The sequence below is a fragment of the Lissotriton helveticus genome, chromosome 5_1 (genome assembly GCF_964261635.1).
Source record: "Lissotriton helveticus chromosome 5_1, aLisHel1.1, whole genome shotgun sequence".
Taxonomy (NCBI): domain Eukaryota; kingdom Metazoa; phylum Chordata; class Amphibia; order Caudata; family Salamandridae; genus Lissotriton; species Lissotriton helveticus.
Genome location: NC_136065.1, coordinates 629,515,233 through 629,537,041, shown reverse-complemented (window position 1 = coordinate 629,537,041; position 21,809 = coordinate 629,515,233). Strand labels below are relative to the sequence as shown.

The 21,809-nt window shown below is 46.6% G+C and overlaps 1 protein-coding gene across 1 annotated transcript in view; it reads right to left on the bottom strand.

Annotated features, from left to right (window-relative positions):
- LOC144754794 (ATP-dependent RNA helicase DDX19B) overlaps positions 1 to 21,809 on the bottom strand; it is a 152,164-nt gene that overhangs the window by 84,807 nt on the left and 45,548 nt on the right. Inside the window, exons 2-3 of the mRNA XM_078643008.1 lie at positions 12,280 to 12,336; positions 12,010 to 12,076 (exon numbers count right to left, since the gene is read on the bottom strand). Of these exons, the coding sequence (XP_078499134.1) occupies positions 12,010 to 12,076; positions 12,280 to 12,336 (124 nt within the window). The remainder of the gene's footprint in view (positions 1 to 12,009; positions 12,077 to 12,279; positions 12,337 to 21,809) is intronic.

Genomic DNA, 21,809 nt, shown 5'->3' with positions numbered 1-21,809 from the left:
TTGAATCATCACTTTAGAATGACAGTACTCATCACATTTATGGATCATTAGAATGCATTGCAATTACAGCCCATAAAGGCATCACAGACGAAATCCCAGGATTAAGCATATACAGCCAGACATCCTAGCAGGAATGTCTGGCAACATAACCCCACTTTGCTTATGACATCACCTTACACAGGTACTTCACATCACACATGTGACCTTCAGTCCCTCTGAAAGAAAGAACATTAGTAAATGCACTATGGGTGCAATTACACCTCTTCACCTCCAGGGGATGACCTTCTCCAGACATCCCCAACTCAGCCTTTCACTCCTTGAGGCAGTTCCTAAAGCACCCCCAGCTGTAGAACAAAAGTTCCAGCCATGGAGATAAAGCGGACTCCTGGCTGAGCCCTTGAGGGGTTATTCTTTTGAGTCTCCATGAGCCTTAGGAAGGGACCTTTACTCGTGCTGGGGGAGACTGCGTTGCTCCTGCAGCTTCCCCTGCACCTAGTCACCCATGTGGTGGTGCCCCCATCTTCCTGGGGCCACCACCAGTAGAGAAAAAGCGGACTTTTCCTTCCTCAGCCCTGCATATTATAGTAGTGGCTCCCCCGCTGCGTCGGGCAGACCCGCGACGCATCCCTCCGGCCGCGTCCTTCCTCGTGGGAGGATCCGGTCTCACCCGGACCCCCCAGGTAAGTGTTACAGCTTGGGGAGCCCACACCCAGCTGTTCTGCCAGTTTTCCGAGGGCCCGGTCTCACCCGGGCTCCTCCCAGCTCCTTTCTTGGTTTTGGGGTCCCGATCCCACTTGGGACCCCCGCAAGCTCTTCATGTTGGACGGCGGCCCGGGGATCCCACCCCCGACTGCCCCGCCCGGCCAGCACCCGTGCTGCTGCAGGAGCCGGCACTCCCCCCTGCCTCCCCCCTCCTCCCGGCAGCCAGCCGAGGAGAGTGCGGCGGCACTTTACCGTCCTTCCTTCACACTCTGGAGATAGGGTCCCGTGGCCACCTCTTCACAGGGCCCCTGGAGACCTCTTCGCAGTAGTGTGTGGACGGCGCTCCCAGACTGCTCCCCCTCAAACAGGGCCCGGAGTTGGGATTCCGGGCCCACCCCAATTCTTCACGGGGAACGAGACAGCGCTCCCCGGTTTCATCTTCGGCGGAGGCCAGGGTGGGCTCCTGGCACCCTGCGGGGGCACCTTCATGGGAAGCACGACGGCGCTCCATGACTTACATCTTCGTGGGGGCAGTGCAACGGCACCCCCTGCCTTCAGCGGGGCCCGTAGTTGGGATCCCGGGCCCCTTTTCATCACCTTCACGGGGAGCGCAAAGGCGCTCCCTGCCTTAGATTCTGTTGGGGGCAGCCCCCAGGACTTGACCCACCACAGTGGCCCATTTATGCCTGACGGCGGAGCCCCATGCTGTTAGTCGTCGGCCTTCTTGGAGGTCAAAGGTCGCCTACCTTCTGGGGAGCATGTCTCAGCCCACAGGGTACCGATCTGCACCACGCTCGCCTCCTTGTGCTCCTGGTGGCGCTCCCCAGCCACTGGGAGCACTCTCCTTTGCCCTCTGGGTCTCACAGAGTGTGGATTCAGCAGGGAGCGATCTTCACTGGCTCCCTGTGCTAGCCTTTCGCCTGGCTCTCCTCCTGGGCCTCTCTTCTCCCTGCGCAGAGGCCCCTGCTTCTGCGCACTGGTCCTGGTCTCTTCTCCTGGCACTGTTCAGGATCCTGGGACAGTCAGGCGGTTCCTCCTTCCAACTGCCCATTGCGCTAGGCTCCAGCACCAGTCTTCCTCAGCAGACCACACCCCAGAGAGAGCTTCTCTTCCTGTGCAGACACTTTTTAAAGATTTTGGGAGGGGGCTGGCAGGAAGTCTCTGTTTGTCCTATAAATCAGCAACATCACTTCACTGCCACTGCACCCTCCTTCCTGCCAAGGCCTCTGGGTTGATTTAAGATGGTGTCGTCCAGGGGTCTCCTGCCACATGTTCTCTGAAAGCCCCTTCCCCTACACTGCCTTCTCCCTTGTGCAGCCTGGCGCCAGGCACCCGGTGACAGGTGCCGACGGGTGAGCCTGTAGCTCCACCCATCTTCTCTTCTTTGGAGAGGAGGCCTTTTCTCTTGGGAGGAAGGTCATTAATCCAGCCTGCTAGGGTCAGCTCCCAGCTAGGCCCTAGTTATGGGCTGACTGAGAAATATGACATTTCTGGATGACCCAAAAGCAGTAAAAATACGACTTTGGACTCTGCAGAATACTTCTTCTCACACCATATACAGTGGACTTTAGAGCGTGTCTGGAATTTGTACACTTAGGAAAGTGAAACTGTCGTAATTTGGCAGCAACTGAGTTAGTATTTAGCTCAGCTACACGAACTTTCATTGTTAACTTGACCAAACGTGCGGGGGCCATTTTGTATTTCCTGGCTTCCATTTTTGTATGAACATGCGGCCTCGTGGTCAGCATGCCCTTTTGTCCTTTCTCTGTACCAATGACCATTTACTTTGCCCAGCAACAGGCTATTTTTAGCACTGGTCAAGCTCACGCATGCGCACTCGAACATTTAGATTAATGAGCGGTCACCTCTTAGGAATGTTCTCTAAAACTGACCAGTGGTACTAAACTCCTCCCACATGTTGGCGGTGTTCCAAAAATGCCCTTATATGTACCTAAACTGTGCAAAAGTATACCGCCTACCTTTTTATTACTGTTAAACTTGTATAAAAGAGGTCGCGCACCGATGTTCGGTGTGATACTTCTTGCATTACCGAAGGGTGCTGTAGGAATGTACCACCACCCCATGGGGTTCTAATAAACTTGTCTTTTGCATTTCCAGTTTCCGTGCCAACTTCTATTCTATGGTGTTCGAGAGTTTTTTGCAGAGTATGTAGACCTGACGAAACCCAATACCACAAATTGGCAACCACAAAGGGACTCATCGGCGACTCGGATGCCCGAAGGAGAGGTCGTGACAAAGGATTGGAAACTCGCCATGGACGCGTACGCTGCCACTGAGTGACCCGAGTCTTGGCACCCACGGTGTTTCTTCCTTTCCTTCTGACCGGACCTTCCAGAAGGTGCCGGTCCTCGACTGAGATCCTGATCGGTTGGGTTGTCGTGCAGTGCCCGTTTGGCTGATTCGATTAAGGAACTTGGCAGTTGGAATCTGGACGTTTGAGAATATTTGGTAAGCTTGTGATTGGTAAGGTAGTCTACTGACGCTTACTGTGGCTTTTTGGATTTGTTTGAGTTAGCTAACATTTGGATCTATGATTTGAGTTATATGTGGAGGGCACCTCACATAGACAGGCATGTAGAGATATTTCTCGGACTTTGTATTTGTTTGAACGGCACACCGTGTGTAAAACATTTTTAAGTGCCATTTTATGTAGTATCGCGTTTTTCGTGATATTTTGACATGCCTGTTCTCAGCACACTTCGAGGAATGTGCTGTTTTGGAAATGGTACCAATTATCGATTAAATGAATCTCAGCCGGCTCCCCTAGAGGGGACACCTAATCGTGAAATGTACATAAAATTTGGCCTTCCTCCCATAATGTATAGTACATTGTGGCATAAATATATACGAAAACTGATTGTGAATTGCAATGGCCACTACATGGGTCGTTTGATCTGCGAAAGGTTCAATATGTGGAGCAGTGTTTGTTTCAGCGCAGGTCTAGACAGGATATGTTTGATTGTGTGCGTATGTGGGAGAAAGCGGGGCGTGAACGAATGAAGCGTGAACAAGCCTTGGCGGACAAAGAGCAGCGAAAGGCTGCTCGTGATAAAGCTTTACAGTTGCAGGAAAAGGAATTGCAGGAACAGAAAGAGAGGGAGATTCGAGAACGTAATTTGCAGGTTAATGGTCAGTTTCCTATTCAACGTCCTCTGTATCCTGTCCTTACTAATGAATCAGATGATTTTTCATTACTAGATCGTTGCCCGCCTCCGTATGTTCCGCCTACGGCCCCGGATGTGGACTCAGACGAGGATAATCAGGGAGATCAGCGTATCAGGTTAACTGCTGATCGAGCTACGGAATTGTGCGGGTTTGCTCGTAAACTTAATACAAATTCTATAACTGTTTCAGAGATTGATGGTCTTATGTGTAAGTGGTCCGATCGAGAACGATTGTATTTTCTGGATCATTTTGGAGATGAAGTTGTTGAACGATTTAGAAAGTATTCATCGGAGTTGGAACCTAAGGATATATCAGTTGGTCGTGATAATTTTCGTAAAGGTACTTTTGTTCTTGCAGATGCGGATGAGTTTTTCCAGCGTTTGGTTAAGCTACGGGATGAAGCGTCATGACTACGAGCGGCGGAAAAGGCATCGGGTTCGCCTGCGCCTGGATCGACGGAAGTATCGAAAGAGTGTCCTATCTTTGGAACAGATAAGAGCGCTGCAGTTAATGTCATGCCTATGCGAGAAGCTGCGCCTTTGTATGTCCCTCCTAAAGGGCAAGGCACAGATGTCTAAAGATGCGAAGGGTTATTTTATATATATATATATAATTGGGCTTATACGCCTTGGAATAGAACAGATGTTATGACACTTAAGAATGCTTTGCCTGACCCCCGCAAAAATCCAGCAGCTTTCTATGAAGGTGTGGAAGGTGCTCTTTCTTCGTGTGTTATGACATTAGTTGAGATTGATCTTTTCTTTGGGTTGATATTGCCTCCCGATATGTGGAGGGCAATTCGTAAGTTTGATGATCGAGCGGTTTTGGGTGCAGATTGGAAGGACTTGGCTCAAGCTGATTTGGATAGGAAACCCGCGTGTAAGCCGTGTAAATTGATTTTAGATCTCCCGGCGGCTATTTTGAATAATTTAAAAACGCTTGTTCCCCCTAAGAAAAATGATTGGCCAATGTTTGCTTCTTGTAAACAGAAGCCGGATGAATCGGTCTCGGACTTCTTTTCACGTTTTGAGGAAGCGTTTCACGATTACAGAGAGCAATTATTAACAGAGGACACGGGCAGGCATTTGTTTGTTGATAAGTACGTGGCTAATCTCCTACCAGAGATTGCGAAACGTTTAAAAACTAGTGAAAGTTCATGGACCACGGCAACCCCTGCTTCTTTATTAATTATGGCTCAGTATTATGAACGACAGGAATTGGAGGTTAAGGAAAGTAGTGATAAGAAAGCGAAGGATTTGAAGACGAAGGTGATGTTGGCTGAGGTTTATGCTACGCAGCCGAGAGGAAATGATAGGGGTAGACGAGGATCGTATGGTACGTCTTCCACCCGTTCCAACATTTCTGAGGATCAGTGTGCATACTGTAAACAGTTTGGACATTGGGCTTCAGATTGTCCGGTGCTTCGAGAACAGCGTAATCAGCGTGGTCGAGGGAGTGGAAGGTCACGGAATAGTTATTCAGGACCGAGAGGTGGAGCGAATGATCGCGGTAGGTTTGAAGCGAGGGGTCGTGGTCAGGCTGATCATAATATTTTTGATCGACGGAATCAGTATCAGATAGCTGAAGGAGAGTTTACTGAGTCTCAGGATAATAATTATGCATAGGAGTGCGTAGGATGGGGTGTGGAATCGGTTGAGGTACAAGTTGATCAAAGGGGTCCATATATATCAGCACATGTTTTGGGTTCTACTGATCAGTTTCTGGTCTATACAGGAGCTACACGTAGCGCTCTGTCCAAACACTTGGTTCCAAGGGCTCCCCTGTCTGGCGAAACGATTACATCAATAGGGTTCGATGGAACACCTTCTCTTAGCCCATTGTCTCAACCCCTTACATTTCACATTGACAAATTCACTGCCCCATGCCCGTTTTTGTTATCTCCAAACACGCCAGATAATATTATGGGACTTGATATGCTTTAACATTTTCGAGCAACTATACGCTGTGCCCCTGAAGGGGTACGGGTTATTTTGAATGAGAACTACCCAGAGGTTGAGAGATTGTGCCTCATGCAGGAGGCCGATGCATTAGCTTCTCTCCCAAGCACTTTATGGGCCACTTCCGATACTGATGTGGGTCAAATGATTATTCCTCCCGTACATATTCCTGTAAAGGAGGGAGTGTCTTTGCCCCGCGTACCACAGTATAAGATATGCAGAGAAGGTGAAATTGCTTTGACACATATCGTAAATGACTTGATTGAGGCAGGGGTGGTGGAGGAAGTTCCCTATAATGTTTGTAACAGCCCAATTTTTCCGATCCTCAAGAAAGACACAGACACTAAGATTTATCGTTTCATTATTGATTTGAGGGAAATTAATAAGATAGTGGTACCCCAATATCCGGTGGTGTCTGACATTACTACCTTACTTACCTTGATTCCACCTACCGCCACTACATTCACGGTTATCGATTTGAAGAATGCTTTCTTCTCGATTCCCATTCATCCCGATAGCCGATATTTGTTCAGCTTCACATTAAATAACAAATCATATAGATTTTGTCGGGTTCCTCAAGGCTACACAGAAAGCCCTAGCATTTATAGCCAGGCTTTAAAAAGACAGCTTGATTCTTTTAACTTACAGTCTGGGGTGGCTCTTATTCAATATGTTGACGACATTTTACTTGCAGCAGACACGCAGGAACAATGTGAGGAGAGTACTCTTTCCCTGCTTTCTTTCCTTGCTAAGAATAATCACAAGGTCTCGAGGAAGAAGTTGCAATATTGTAGACCAAAGGTGACCTACCTCGGTCATCTTTTGTCTAAGGAGGGGCGTGCATTGACATCAGACCAAATTCAAGCGATATTAGATACACCAGTCCCTCGCACTCAGAAAGATGTTCGTGCTTTCATAGGTTTGACGTCCTTTCGTAGACAGTGGATACTAGGATTTTCGCACATTATAAAACCTTTGCTAGCGTTGTTGTCCAAAACTACACCAATTCCCCTTGAATGGACAGATGAATGTCAGAATGCTTTTGACAAATTGAGACAAGCCCTTTGCTCTGCACCAGTGTTAGGTACACCAGACTACACAAAGATTTTTACATTATATGTACATGAGAAGGATGGGTGCGCATTGTCAGTCTTAGTGCAGATACACGGAGACAAACAGAGACCTTGTGCATACTTCTCAGCAGTACTCGACCCTGTGGCTCAAGGATTGCCTGGATGTTTTCGAGCAGTTGCAGCAACAGCTGTGGCCATACGACAGAGTGAGGGGATAGTTTTGTCACACAAATTGTTGGTGTTAGTTCCACATGCGGTAGATGCTTTATTGAACCAAACGAAAACACAGCATCGAACTAGTGCTCGTTTAACAGGATACGAGTTAACGCTGTTGGCGCCACATATTACACTAAAGAGGTGTGCCACTTTGAACCCTGCTACTTTATTGCCATATCCTGTTGCTGAGACCCAGAAGGAAGAACATCATGATTGTGTTTTTCTGACCGAAGAACAAACAAAGGGTCGTATCGATTTACAGGATACGCCACTTCCAGATGTAGATGGGGAACTGTGGGTTGATGGATCGTGCTTAAAGCTGCCAGATGGTACAACTTCCGCAGCCTATGCGATCACGACACTTAAGACAGTGGTAGAAACAGCACGAATACCGCAAAAATCGGCCCAAGCAGCTGAATTGATAGCCTTAACGAAAGCATGTGAGTTAAGTGCTGGATTATGCGTGAATATCTACACTGATAGCCGTTACGCTTTTGGAGTAGTGCACGATTTTGGCCTACTCTGGAAGGAACGAGGGTTCCTGACCTCACATGGAGTGCATATTATGCATGGAGAATTAGTACGTGACCTCCTGAATGCACTATTATGTCCAAAGAAAGTAGCGATAATCAAATGTAGTGCACATAAGAAGGTGACAGACAAAATAGGGCAAGGAAACGCTTTTGAAGATTGCATAGCGAGAGAGACTGCCATGTTACAAAATGTCTCTCCCATGTATGTGGTGAAATCACAGGCTGAGCGATGGCATGATGCTAGAGAGGAAATATTAGACATACAAAAATCAGCATCTGAAGCGGAACTTGCAACCTGGGTAACTGAGGGAGTGTTGGATAATGAGGGTTGCTGGCGTAGCAAAGATATGGAAAGATGGAAATTGCCTGCCGCTTATTTGCAAGCAATGGTTCAAATGACACATGGGCTGGCACATGTTGGAGCTCTTGCAATTACTAAATTGCTTACACGAGTTTGGGAGCATCCTGAGATTGCCAGCACGGCTAAGAGAGTAGTGCAGACCTGTCTGATATGCTTACAGCACAATCCTGCAAGAGGGACTTATACTCCTAAAGGAGGGTTTGTTCCACCTACTGCACCATTTGAAGTACTACAGATGGATTACATCCAGCTTGAGCGTTGTAACAACTTGAAGTATGTCTTAGTGGTGGTGTGTGCCTTCAGTAAGTGGATCGAGGCCTACCCTACGAAGGATAATACTGCGTTGACAACAGCTAAGGTGTTGCTCAAAGAGTACTTCCCACGCTATGGTGTTTGTAAATTTCTGTGGAATGATAATGGTCCTCATTTTGTTGGGAAAGTAGTGGAGTATGCCCTGAAAGGATTGGGAATTAAACAAAGATTCCACGCTGTTTTTCACCCGCAGTCAGCAGGTCTAGTGGAAAGGTATAATGCAACTCTAAAGCTGAAGTTAGCAAAGATCGTGGCATCCACGTCTTTGAAATAGCCGGATGCTTTGCCTTTGGCATTACTATCTATTAGATCAGTGCCACATTCCCGATCTGGCCTCACACCATATGAAGTAGTGTTTGGAAGGCCTATGAATATCTGGGGAGTTCCAAAGCCTCGCTTAATACATGATGTACCTTGTATAATGATGAATGATTATTTGGCACGATTAACAAATGATTTACTTTCTATTCATCAACAGGTTCGAGAAGCGCTCCCCGACAATTCCATTGGAGAGGCTCACGATCTCCGTCCTGGGGATCACGTTATGGTCCGCGCGTTCGAGAGAGCCAGCAGTTTGGAGCTGAGGTGGCGTGGCCCTGAACAAGTGTTGTTGGCAACTCGGACGGCTGTGCGAGTCACGAATAAGAAGCGGTGGGTACATTCCACTCACTGTCGTCGTGTCTCTCCGGATCTGGTGAATCCTGCGGTGCTGTCTGATTATCGAGACATCTTGGATGCAGAGAAGAGCCCAGCTACTACGCCTCACGAGTCGGAGGAAGCCTTCCCGGACCACACTGTTTCTGGTGGAGCGAAGTATAACCTACGTTCAAGGAAATAATTTTTTTTTTTGCGAGACTGGTTGAGTTATCGTTCTGAGGTTTGCGAAAACGGAAGCCGAGAATATCAACGGGGGGGGGGGGGGGGGGGATCCGTTCTGTCCAGTGTAGCGACACCCGTCTTGAATCTCGGAGAAGACACCAGCGGCTACCTCGGATCTTCGCACTCAATTTTTATTTTTTAGTTGGTTGTGAAATTTTTGTTCTTTGAACTATGGCACCCACGACAATGAGGAACAGAAGAATTCTTGGTGCTGTACTTTTTGTTGTGACTATAGCGGTAATAGCAGTAATAGCATGGACTGTAGAACGATTGCTTCCTGCACGAGAATACTTACTGCCTACCACTCCAATCCCATCTGAACATTTCCATTTTACTCTGCCTTATCATGAAGAGAGACATAGACAGACTTACTTAAATAACAGTTTCATTCAGATTCTACACCATACTCATAATATGACGAACACTTCGAACTGGTGGGTATGTGGAATGTTGCCTGGACATCAAAAGAAAGGAGGAACTCCACTTATTCCTCTTCCTTTTTCTCATAATGGTTCTTGCAATGCTTGGTACACTCTTCTTTTTACCCTAAGATGGCCAACCAAAGTTTGACTACTTTTTCGACTCAATAAAGTATGCTATAATGATAGAGATGGTTATCCACAGGCAGAAGGAACTAAATTTGAGTGGGAAGAATATCGACCAGACAATGTCACTACGCCTCGTATTTTCACTAATCAAAGAATTACAAATATGTCTAGTTTACACATGATTACGGTTATTGATACCAAGGCTGACCTATGTGTTAGGAATAAAGGTACAATTCCGGTAGGGAAGAGCGAATGTAATATTACTCTCACATTTGATACACCAAGTGGTATTGCCTTTGTAGCCTCACGAAATACTTACTTTATTTGTGGAAATAAAGGATATCATCGTCTTCCCATTGGGTGGTTAGGAACTTGCTATATATCTTTTGTACTACCCCCTGTGTTTATTGCCCCACCTATGTACCATAATGATTTTGTATTATATCATGATTTTATATTAAATAGGGTTAAGAGAACATTAGAGATTGAAAATGTCGACCAAACTGACACCTCCTTACAACAATATGTAGATTTTAATTTAGGCCTGTTTTCGTTTGTTGGTGCTGCCTTAAACAGCAGAAAAATAAGACGGCTAACATGTGTTGTGGAAGCTGTTGCTAATGAAACTGCCTCTGCTTTAGGGAACTTAACTGAGGAACTCCAAATTACCAGGATTGTAACGCTCCAGAACGGAATGGTTCTAGATGTAGTATTAGCTGATCGTGGGGGTGCATGCCGCATTATCGGAAGTAGTTGTTGTGTTTATGTCCCAGATAATTCGCCTTCTGTGTATGATGCCATTTCTAAATTGCATAAAATTGCTGCTGAAATTCACCCCGAAAATGGACATTCTCTAATTGGTTCTGGACTTTGCTTAGTACCTGGGGTTGGAAATTACTGACGATCCTATGTATGATTATTGGAATACTCTTCTTCCTTTGTTTGTGTATCCAATTTGGCCCTACTTTATGCTCTGTATGTATTACAGCCTGTATTCCATCCAAACGAGCTATTGCCAAAAACGAGCAAATGATTAACACAGAAGTAATGAAAATAATGATGATTAATATTGATGACGAGTATCCTGATTACTTCCGTTATGAGGTAGCTTCAGCTAAATGCTAAAAGGGCCGTCTGTCGTAATTTGGCAGCAACTGAGTTAGCATTTAGCTGAGCTACAGGAACTTTCATTGTTAACTTGACCAAACGTGCGGGGGCCATTTTGTATTTCCTGGCTTCCATTTTTGTATGAACATGCGGCCTCGAGTTCAGCATGCCCTTTTGTCCTTTCTCTGTACCAATGACCATTTACTTTGCCCAGCAACAGGCTATTTTTAGCACTGGTCAAGCTCACGCATGCGCACTCGAACATTTAGATTAATGAGCGGTCACCTCTTAGGAATGTTCTCTAAAACTGACCAGTGGTACTAAACTCCTCCCACATGTTGGCTGTGTTCCAAAAATGCCCTTATATGTACCTAAACTGTGCAAAAGTATACCGCCTACCTTTTTATTACTGTTAAACTTGTATAAAAGAGGTCGCGCACCGATGTTCGGTGTGATACTTCTTGCATTACCGAAGGGTGTTGTAGGAATGTACCACCACCCCATGGGGTCCTAATAAACTTGTCTTTTGCATTTCCAGTTTCCGTGCCAACTTCTATTCTATGGTGTTCCAGAGTTTTTTGCAGAGTATGTAGACATGACGAAACCCAATACCACAAAACTAGCCCATGGGCCCCACATCCCCATGGGAGAATAATGAGTGAAAAACAGTAAAACACACTGACATTCCCTGGCATGTTTCTTCCCAGTGTATAAAGGCTATTCCAGGTCACCACCCAATTCTGCATACGTCCTGCCACAACATTCACTTTGTATCTGGTCCTGGGCTGCGCATGCCAGGAATCTCCCCTGCGCAGCCCGTACACATGTGTACATGCATGTACACATGCATGTACACATGTGTCTACATGTAACCAGCCCGGTTCCCCTTACTCCAGCTGCAGCGCAGCGGCCTAGTCAAGCTAGGGGGACAACAATAAAATCCACATTCAGTCTCTTTCATCATGAGTTCACTGTGGGTGAGTCCCAACTTGAGGCTCTCCCACAGTAAAAGCTCAACAAATAGGTGCTCAAAAAGCAAAAAAATCCAGGCGGCTCATTGCGTCAGAACCACCTTCTAACAAGTACTAAGTGCAACAAAACAACTCAACAAAAACATAGGGTTAAACAACTCACCATTGGTGTCCGCCTTCGGTATCTCTTGACCTTTTTCATCCGAAGGTTGTAAGGGAGGTACCGCGAGCTGTAGTATAAAACATATGCATAAGAGCCACTCCATTTTCTTAAATCAAACAGTCATACCTATACTTTAATCTTGCAGGACATAGTCCATAATCCAAATCCAGCAGGCAAAGAACACCAAAGATGGTCAACCCACAGGTTTGGAAAGGTCTGCAATGGTCCTGTGCTGAAGCTTTTCTAGTTTCTATACTCATAACTTCTCACCTTTGTTGGGTTTTCAGAAGGCTTAGATTTCTCATCACCAAGATTCAGGTTCCCGAGCTAAACAAGAAAGAAAGCATATTTATTACAAACAAAAAGCGTACAGCTACACTTTCCAGCCACATACACAGAAGCATTGAGGTGTTTTATACATCCAATACCCAAGAGGCGATAGAGCTTAACCCCTTCGACGCTCATGACGAGCTCAGCTCGTCATGAGGTATGCCTGCCGTACGCTCATGACGAGCTGAGCTTGTCATGTAACGCGTTTTTTTAAAAAAACTCAGCGTACGGCGGAAAAATGCGCCGCACGCATGAGGTTAATGAATAAGCAAGCTTATAATAACAAGAGCCACACAGAATTTACAATACACACCACCTTTAGATAGCAGTATTTTTACTACGTTTTACTTTTATATTTGCTTTGCCTGTTGCATATATTTGCAGACAAATGTAAATAACTACAGGCTTACCAAGACCAGACTTTGCCAACGCTTGCTGTAAACTCTTGCCATCTGCATATTTTGGTGCAAGGCAACAAGCAAACAAAAGATCCCGCCTTTTTGCTGAAAAAAAATCTGCTTGGACGTTCTCTAATAGCAGCATAAACGGTTTCATGTTGTATGATTCAAGGTGGGCTGTTAGCACTTTAGGGACATCAAAATATATTTCTCATTAAATACAAGTTAAATTGGCTGAATGGCCCCATACGACCACTATTTTTTTTTTTATTGCATGCAAATGACCTGCAACCCAGTTGCAAAATCAAAATGATGCAAAATGAATACAGGAAAGACAAATATTTTATTAGCGCATTGAAGTCACGCAGTAAACTCGTAGCTTGTGTGTATTATAATATTCACGAGTAGCAACAGAATACTACAGAAGCCTTACTGAAGAATGCGATGGCTACCGTGCTACCAGCCATAAATGAATGAAGACTTTCCGAACAAATATAAAGGGAAAAAAAACTGTTTAAGATGTAAATTTTGAAACTACAAGGAGGGCTACTTGAATAAATAAAATGCTTCCTTGACATCATTCCCACAGATTCCGCTATAAATGTTTCTCCTGGCAGCATACTCGATTCTGGTGGTTTTCTAGCACTTCATGGCGTCCTGAGATGCTTTAGGACAAGTTGTGAGCCAGGTCAATATAAGGCGCCAGCACCTACTCATAAGCAGGACCTGGGATGACCTAGTTTTACGGTGCATGCTTCGACTATTTATTCCGATTATGTTTGTGTTATATCCCATGTTTCTTATTTCATTTGTTTTCTGTCATATTCTTCATTACTTATGTTCTTTCATGTAATTGCATCCTAGTGTCTTGGTTGCCAAGTTATTGTGGAATGTTCTACTCCTGATCTTCAGTTGAAGACAGGAGCTTCATGGATGTGCACTCTGATGGATCTAATGCTGTACTTGATATTCCTGATTAAACTTAATTCTTAAGTTTATTACCTTCTCCTGTCATACCTTGGATACAACATAAATTGGCGACGAGGGAGTTTTATTTATCATAAACAGTAATGCCCACACCTTAGTCTTTGGCCTCTAAGCACTGGTTTCAAGAGTCACAGTAAACGCCTGACAAAGCCTTTTGAATCCCTCAACCACTTGTTTCTTTGTTGTCCCATCTCGATCACTTATTGTGATACCTACTTGAGGAGGTCCCAAGGCAATTCGAGGGGTATGAAACACCACTTGCAACAGTCATTTATAACAGGTACCCTGAGGCTACAGTACCACTAGGCCCTGACCTGAATAATGAAGTGCTTGCCTTTAGCAAATGACTTAACAGTAATGAGGCAGAATAGTCAAAGTCTTACACAGGGAGGGAGAGTGGACGAGATACTGAAAACACTAATACCCCTAAGAACTGAAAGGTCAGTCTATGCTTTGCATTTTAAAAAGAAAAAAGTATTTTAATACACATGGTAATTAAGAATACACATAATAACTATGGTGCTTGGTTCATGTTCTTGAGCATCCCAAAGAAATTCAAGAGGGAAGCCACATTGATAAGTGCAAGGGAAGCTCAGGACTTCTAAACCTGGACTCTGTCTAGAGATCGTTCCACTAAGAAATGGCAGAATAATAATAAAAAACAAAAAAAAACCTCCCATTCCTTTAGGAACAAGGAGAAAGAAAATAGCGGAAAGAAGACCAAAAATAGATAGCCTCCTCTCTGGAACAGATTCAGTTCTTCAGACCTCTCCACATAAACAGTCAAGTACCCCAGCCATCAGCCCCTCGGATGCTGGGATTGGACATAGGTCCATATTTTGTGACCCACTAACATGTCGGAATACATGTTAGCATCAACATCCTTTGAACTGTTCCACCAGAATGTATTCCAGAAGCTTAAGCCACAGCCCCCTCCACTGCCAAGCCAACACCAGTTTCGGCAGGCGAAAAGAGACGTTCAACTTCAAATCTTATTTCATTGATGGCAGCGCTTGGACACCCTCAAGGGTGACGAGCAGCGCTCTAAAAATCCACATTGCAATGGCATCAGGAGCTAGAGGACAGCTACTGATTCAGACTTTAAAGTCGCCAATGTTGAAGACACTATGACAGGCCTAATATTGAATCCTGTAATAAAGAAATCCCCCTGAGACTACGATCATGAGCACCTGAGCAGTAGCATTTTTCAGAGGTTTACAATAAGGCATCAAAAACTTTGTTAGTGAGTGACCACGCAAGTAAAATCTCTTCAGACGGAGGTAGCTTACAATGTAGCTTTGGCAAAGTGCAGCGTGTGTCACACAGCTTTCGTCTACAACTGCATAAACCATTGCCGAGCACATGTTGAAGCAAAAAGATGGCATCCCTTTCTCCCAGAGCAAGGAAGTAGCTTAGACCGTTTGCGTAGGATTCAAGACCAACTTGCAGAAGGAAAGGCATGGCACCAGTGGGTGCACTGCGATGCCTGTAGCATGATGTAGGACGCAACCGGGGAGTGAGCAGTGCGAGATGCAAGTAAGAGTCCCTGTTATCTGCCTCGTTGCCTGCATCCGTGATTTCTGCCCTCTGCCTGCTTGCTGCATTCTTCGTGGGGGTGGAGGTGCCCTGGTGGGGCGCGGTCCCAGGGCTGATTTGACCCTCGCAAAAACACCTGCGGACATCAACAACACTCTGGGAGAGGACTCTATCTCCCAGAGTGCAACTTCCCTGAACCAGCTGCCGCGAGTGAGGGGGAGGCGTGGCCACTGCGCTTAAAGCGCTGCCTCCCACCACGGTGCAGGACACAGCCCGGACGAAGCCCGGACCAAGGGCGGGCCCGTCTGTGCCAGTCAAGGGCTGGGCTGTGCCAGCCAACTGACGTCTCAGTTTGTCTGTTTGTGTGGGCTGGAGCCTAGTTGTGGTGTATGGACATCGTGTTACAGGGACTCCCGCGCTGCGGTGGGAGAGGCAGTGCTTTAATCGCAGTGGCCACGCCTCCCCCTCACTCGTGGCAGCTGGTTCAGGGAAGTTGCACTCTGGGAGATAAGAGTCCTCTCCCAGAGTGTTGTTGATGTCCGCAGGTGTTTTTGCGAGTGTCAAATCAGCAATGGGACCGGACCAAGGGCGGGCCAGTCTGTGCCCGTCAGGGGCCGGCCGGGCTGGGCCAGCCCTCTGACGTCTTAGTTTGTCGGTTTGTGTGGGCTGGAGTAGCGACTAGGGCTAGCCTAGTTGTGGTGTACGGACATCATGAATAAACGTAAAGCAATAGCGGGAGCGGGGGTTGTGGGGACACTTGATGCGTTCCCTACTAGGGCTGATGCGTTCCCTACTAGGGCTGAATCGGTGTTAATGCACGAAATTGAGCTCACTGAACGCAGGCTATCGTTATAACCAGTAGCCTACACAAGCATTCATGGAACCTCCCCACTCCTCCCCTGCAGTGAATCAGTCACCATCGAAGCCACTGACAAGTATAGTGGTCTGCCTTCCCTATTCCACATCAGTCAAACGATCTCCTCCTCCCCTAATCCAGGAAATCTGGAAAATTCCCCTAATACCACACAGGCTATCACCAATGGTCAGAAATCTAGCCATGTTACAATAGTTGAGCCACCGTCCAAAAAGAGGAAAGCTCGAGGTCCTTCAAAAAACAACCACATGCTTTTAAGATCTGGGAAACGTAAAGGGGAGTCTACCGCGAGCACTAGTAGTACGATGGCTAGCAGCTCTGCAACTAGCCAGTCCCACCCAGCGGTCACATGTGTTTCCTCTCACTTGAATAACGAGGTAGACCTTTGCACTAGGATTGAATCCAAACTATTGGCACTGATCGACCCCAATTTAAAGAAGTTGTCCCACATTGAAGAAAGACTTGATAAAATAGAGATGGGTATTTCTAAACTCCCCCCAAATAATTCCAACGGGACAATGGTGGGAGGGGTCACGACACATGTGAATGAGAGGCTAGTGGGAGTTATTGGGGGCCCGGTTAGCAATGCAAGTTGCTCTACATCCATGCCAGGCACTGTTATACAGGTGGCACACCCTGACAATCTGCCCCTCACCTTAAAACCCTCATTCCCCACTATGAAGCAGGTTGAGAGACAGTCTTGCCACCAGGTCCATCTGCCCCATTTCTCCAGTCCCTTGAGCACCCAGTCTTTTCTACACCTACCACCGGAAGCTACTCCATATACAGTCATTCTGACTAACGTCAGAGTGCTCGCCCCTGGTGCATGGGAGCCATGGTCCACGCAAAGAAATAAGGCACTATATTTGTTGGGTGCTAGGACAGGTATTAAGGAATCTGTATTTCATGAGTTCAAGATGGTTCGCCGGGTCCCCTGTGTGGGAAAATCCTACAAGTACCTCCCAGGTGATTGTGTGGTTCTTAGTTTTAGATCCCCAAGATTGGTACATCACTTATTGGAGAGGGCGGGTAATTGTTTCATCAAGGAGGATGACATTAATTGTGTCCCCGTGGGTTTTTTCTACAAAACAGAAGGGATCATTAGACGTAGTGAGAGGAGGGGTGAACCAAACATATGTGGCCAACCCACCCGCCAGATTCCGGCTTTCCAGATTCCCACTAGTAATCGATTTGACGCCCTAACCTCCATGGAAGAGATAGACTGACTTGAGGCCTCTGGTGGCCTGACTTTAGCAGGAGCTTTAGGTGTCAGGGGATCACTCAGGTCAGTCATGGGCCCTCTAGATACAATCTATACGGGGCCCTCTTGTACTTTGGACGCCTTTGACTTTGGTTCCGCCAATCGTAGCCTTGTAGACTTGGGGACTACTTGTGGTAACGGGATGATTAAAACACCTGATATGGCACCAAGGGACACTATCACTATTTCCTCTGCCAAATTTCCCAGTACCCATGGTGCTTCCAAACAGCATAATATCCCCCCAACAAGTTAGTAGTTGTGAGTAACAGCACAGGCACACCCGATCTACTCAACACCACTGTAATACAGCAAGTAAAGCCCTCAATGTTTTTTCTTCCTGGAATGTAGCGGGATTGTTAACTAAAACTGCCTCAACTGACTGGGCAGTGTTTATAGATAAATACAGTATCTTGTCCTTCCACGAAACGTGGTCACTGATTCCCATTTTTTTTCCCAGGTTATCTTAATTTTTTTAAACCAGCGCTGGGGGGCCAGAAAGGTAGGCCATCTGGTGGACTCACATGTTGGGTCAGGCAGTCAGATGGATGGGTGGTGCAAGAAGTTCATATTGACAGTCCCGACATAATGGAATTGCGGCTAAGGAAGGCTGATGTGCTAGACGTCCTGGTTTTCAATGTCTAGGCTAGAGGGCTGCCTGGGGGTAGAGCTCCAACAGTAGTTGCCGACCTGGACAAGTTTTAGGTAGTCTGGGGGGTGGCTGCAACCTGATAATAGCAGGCGATTTCAATTGCACCTTTGAGCCCCTCGACCATGAAGACGGAAGTCTCAGCTTGGAAGAGGATGCCCAATGGAATATCCCGCAATTAAATCTTAGCCCAATCAAAAAGTGGACTGAGGCTGCATTACACTTCAAAGGGTTATGCTTGGAAAGAAACCTTAGAGCAGCCAACGGGAGGACGCTCTGACAGCAAGGGCACTCACACTTTTAGCAATGGAACTAGAAGTAGTCGCATCGACTATATACTTCTCAATGTAGAAATCTGGTCCCTTATGTTAGACATGAAGGTCCAGGAGCAGAAAGAAAGCGATCATAACCCGCTAATTCTAACCGTTAAGGTTCCTGGCCTATCTAGTAGTGGTTCTAGGGTCGCCAAGGACAGGCCAGTAGAGGCCTTACTCACCAACGATTTGAGGAAAGTTAGATGGGCAAGGATGGTGGATAATCAGGGTGATGTGGCTGAGATGAAATCCCTGGTCGGTCGCTCACTCTACATTTTATATGATTGCGACTCCCAGGAGGCGGTAAATCGCATTATCTCCGAGGTTCATAACGAGCTGTTTGGGAAGCTTAAAAAATTCTTTATCAAACCCAATAAAAAATGGGGGCACTATCCACGAAGGTAGCCTCCTGGTATAACAAAACTTGTAGGGAGGCATAGAAGTTATTGGAAAAGGCCATTAGATCACAGGTCACATTAAAAAAAAGACAGAACTAGGTACAAGGCATCCCACAGCAGGCGAAGAAGGACTGGGATGAGTCTCGATGGCATGACCTGCTTGTAGGGAGCAACAAGCAAAATATGGAGCACTTCTGGCATCTTGTTAAATGGGGCAGTGGAGCAACATCTCAAGTACCCTTAAACCACGTTGCCCCGGAGGTGTGGGTGTCCCATTTTCAGGCACAGTTTTCAGCTACTAGTTGTAATGCCCCTGTCATCTATCAACCTGTTTCCGATACTAGTGCATCTTTTACCCGCCTCGAGGTGGAAAATGTGCTAAAATCAATCCCTAGAGCCGGGTACCAGACCCAGATTGTATCCCGGCTGACTTGTTTGTATCGGATAAAGAGAACTGTGTCCCCTACATTCAATACCTTGCAAATGCAGTAGCCAGTGGCGCACTTATCGCCGAAACGTGGTTCGGCGCTGAAATCCTACCTATACACAAGAAGGGTGACCGTTCGTTACCAGGCAACTATAGGCCAATAAGCCTAATCGATTCTATCCAAAAAATAGTCGCAAGGCTTGCCTTAGTTAGAATCCAAAAACAACAGTTGATGGACAGAATGCAGAACAATGTCACACATTCACTCCAGTACAGAGATCTGTGCCTAAATCCATTGTTTTTTTGCTCACCATGCCATTCCAGTTTAAACCCAGCCATATGCAAATCAGTCTTGACCCTGTGCCCCATGGGAACAGTCCAGCCCGAACTGCCAAGCCAGGTCCTCCCTGGACTGGAAACAAGCATCCTAGGACCGGTTTCGGGCTTTCAGCCCTCATCAGCCAGGATAGCTTGATTCCAGTGGCATGGAGAGCAAGCGACTCACGTATGAGCATCCCCGTCCCACTCGGGGTGACAAATGCAAAAACACTTGATGGGCAGAATGCAGAACAGTGTCATACATTCACCCCAGTACAGAGATCTGGGCCTAAATCCAAGAGGCACACGGTCAAGACTGATTTCCATATGGCCATGTCTGAACTGGGGTGGCGAGCAAAATAACGATGGATTAAACGCAGATCTGTGACTGGGGGGTGTATGTTTTGCCAATGTTTAACATTCAGTCCATCATCTTGTGTGTTTTGCTGGTCGCCCTATGTGGGAAGGGTATGCCCAGACGTGGGTCCCGTGCTCACTACACCACTGGAGACAAGCTATCCTGGCTGATGACGGCTGATAGTCTGAAAACGGTCCTAGGATGCTTGATTCCGGTCCAGGGAAGACATGGCTTGGCAGTTCGGGCTGGACTGTTTCCAAGAGGCACAGAGTCAAGACTGATTTGCATATGGCCATGTCTGAACTGGGGTGGCGTGGTGAGCAAAATAACGATGGATTAAACCCAGATCTGTGACTGGGGAAGAATGTTTTGCCAATGTGCAACATCCCGCCCATCATTTTGTGTGTTTTAGTTAGAATCCAGGCTTGGATAGGCAAGATTGATATTCTGACCCCATTACAGGCAGGGTTCCGTCCGCATATTAGCACCATTGACCAGGTTTTTAGGTTTGTTCTAGTGTATGGAAGGTAGTGGTCATTGGAGGTGGTATGATTTACGCGGCCTTTGTAGATCTAAAGACCGCGTTCCACTTAGTCCCTCGCACAAAATTATGGAGTGCCCTCCAGTCTCTGGGGATGCCCTACGAACTATTGAGTATCCTGGTCAAATTGCATGAATCAAATTACGTGCAGGTCCAATGGGGGAAGCAGTGGAATGTTACCAAAAGGTTTGCGGTAACCAAGGGTGTCCGTCAAGGGTGTGTTCTGGCCCCAACCCTGTTTTCACTTTTTATTAATAGGGTGGTCCATTATTTTACATCCCAGCCCACTGATGCCCCCATGTTGGCAGGAATGAAAATACTGCTGCTCATGTTCGTGGACGATACCCTGTTACTCTCCAGGACTCAAAAAGGTCTGCAGGTTGCCCTGGAGAGTTTTGGGGTTTTCTGTCGCGAGCATGAGCTTGAGGTAAACGTGGACAAAACGAAGTTCATGGTGTTCCATAGGTCAAAAGTCGGGGAGGGTACATATGAATAATGTCCCCTTGGAACAGACTGACACCTTCACTTATTTGGGAAAGAAACTAAGCTGGAACTCCCAGATTGATTTGCTGACACTCAAACACTCCCAACTTGCAGGAGCTTTGTTAAAAGAGCATAGGCTCTCCAAGACTAAGCCCATAGCCCCTGCCCTAAAAATATATAATCTTAAAATAGGTTCATCAATGTTGTATGGGGAGGAACTATGGGGTTTTAAAGATTTAACTTCCTTGGCTGCTGCCCAAAACAATTTTTTAAGAGCTTTGTTTGGCCTTCCGCAGTCCACTCCACTCCACTCATTATTTTTGGACTTGGGCTGTAATAAAATCGTGGACCAGGCACGGTAGTGGAGAAGTGTGGCTCAGTGGTTAGAGGCGGCAGACCCGGAAGCTGAGATCAGCCGTGGACCAGGGTTCGATTCCCCGCCTCGGCCTCAAAAATTCCACTGACTCGACAATTCTCGCTCCGGTGCCTACTCGACTCACGGGGTCACACTCTGCGACTCTGGGCAATAGCTTGCTTAATCTCCACTACGGCCCCTCGCGGCGGGATGCCTGGCTTTCACCTTGTGAATACCCTGCCGGGGTATCTCTCACAGGGGAATACCAGGACGGGTTCCCTAAGCAAGCGCCTTGAGACCCCTGGGTGAAACGTGCGCTATATAAATCGAAATACATTTACATTTACATATAGACCGGTGGCATTGTGGAGAAGATTCTTGACTACTTCGGAGCTTACCCAGTATGCTCAAGCGGTCTCCGAAATTAGGTCGTTGGGTTATACAACCAAAATCCCTTGGATAAAGAATCTAAAGAACACACTGATTAGCATGGGGAGGAGTAAATTGTGGGAGGATCCAGTAGTTGCCGTCTTCCCCTCGATAAAGGATTTGAAAGCAGCCTACTGGAGTATGG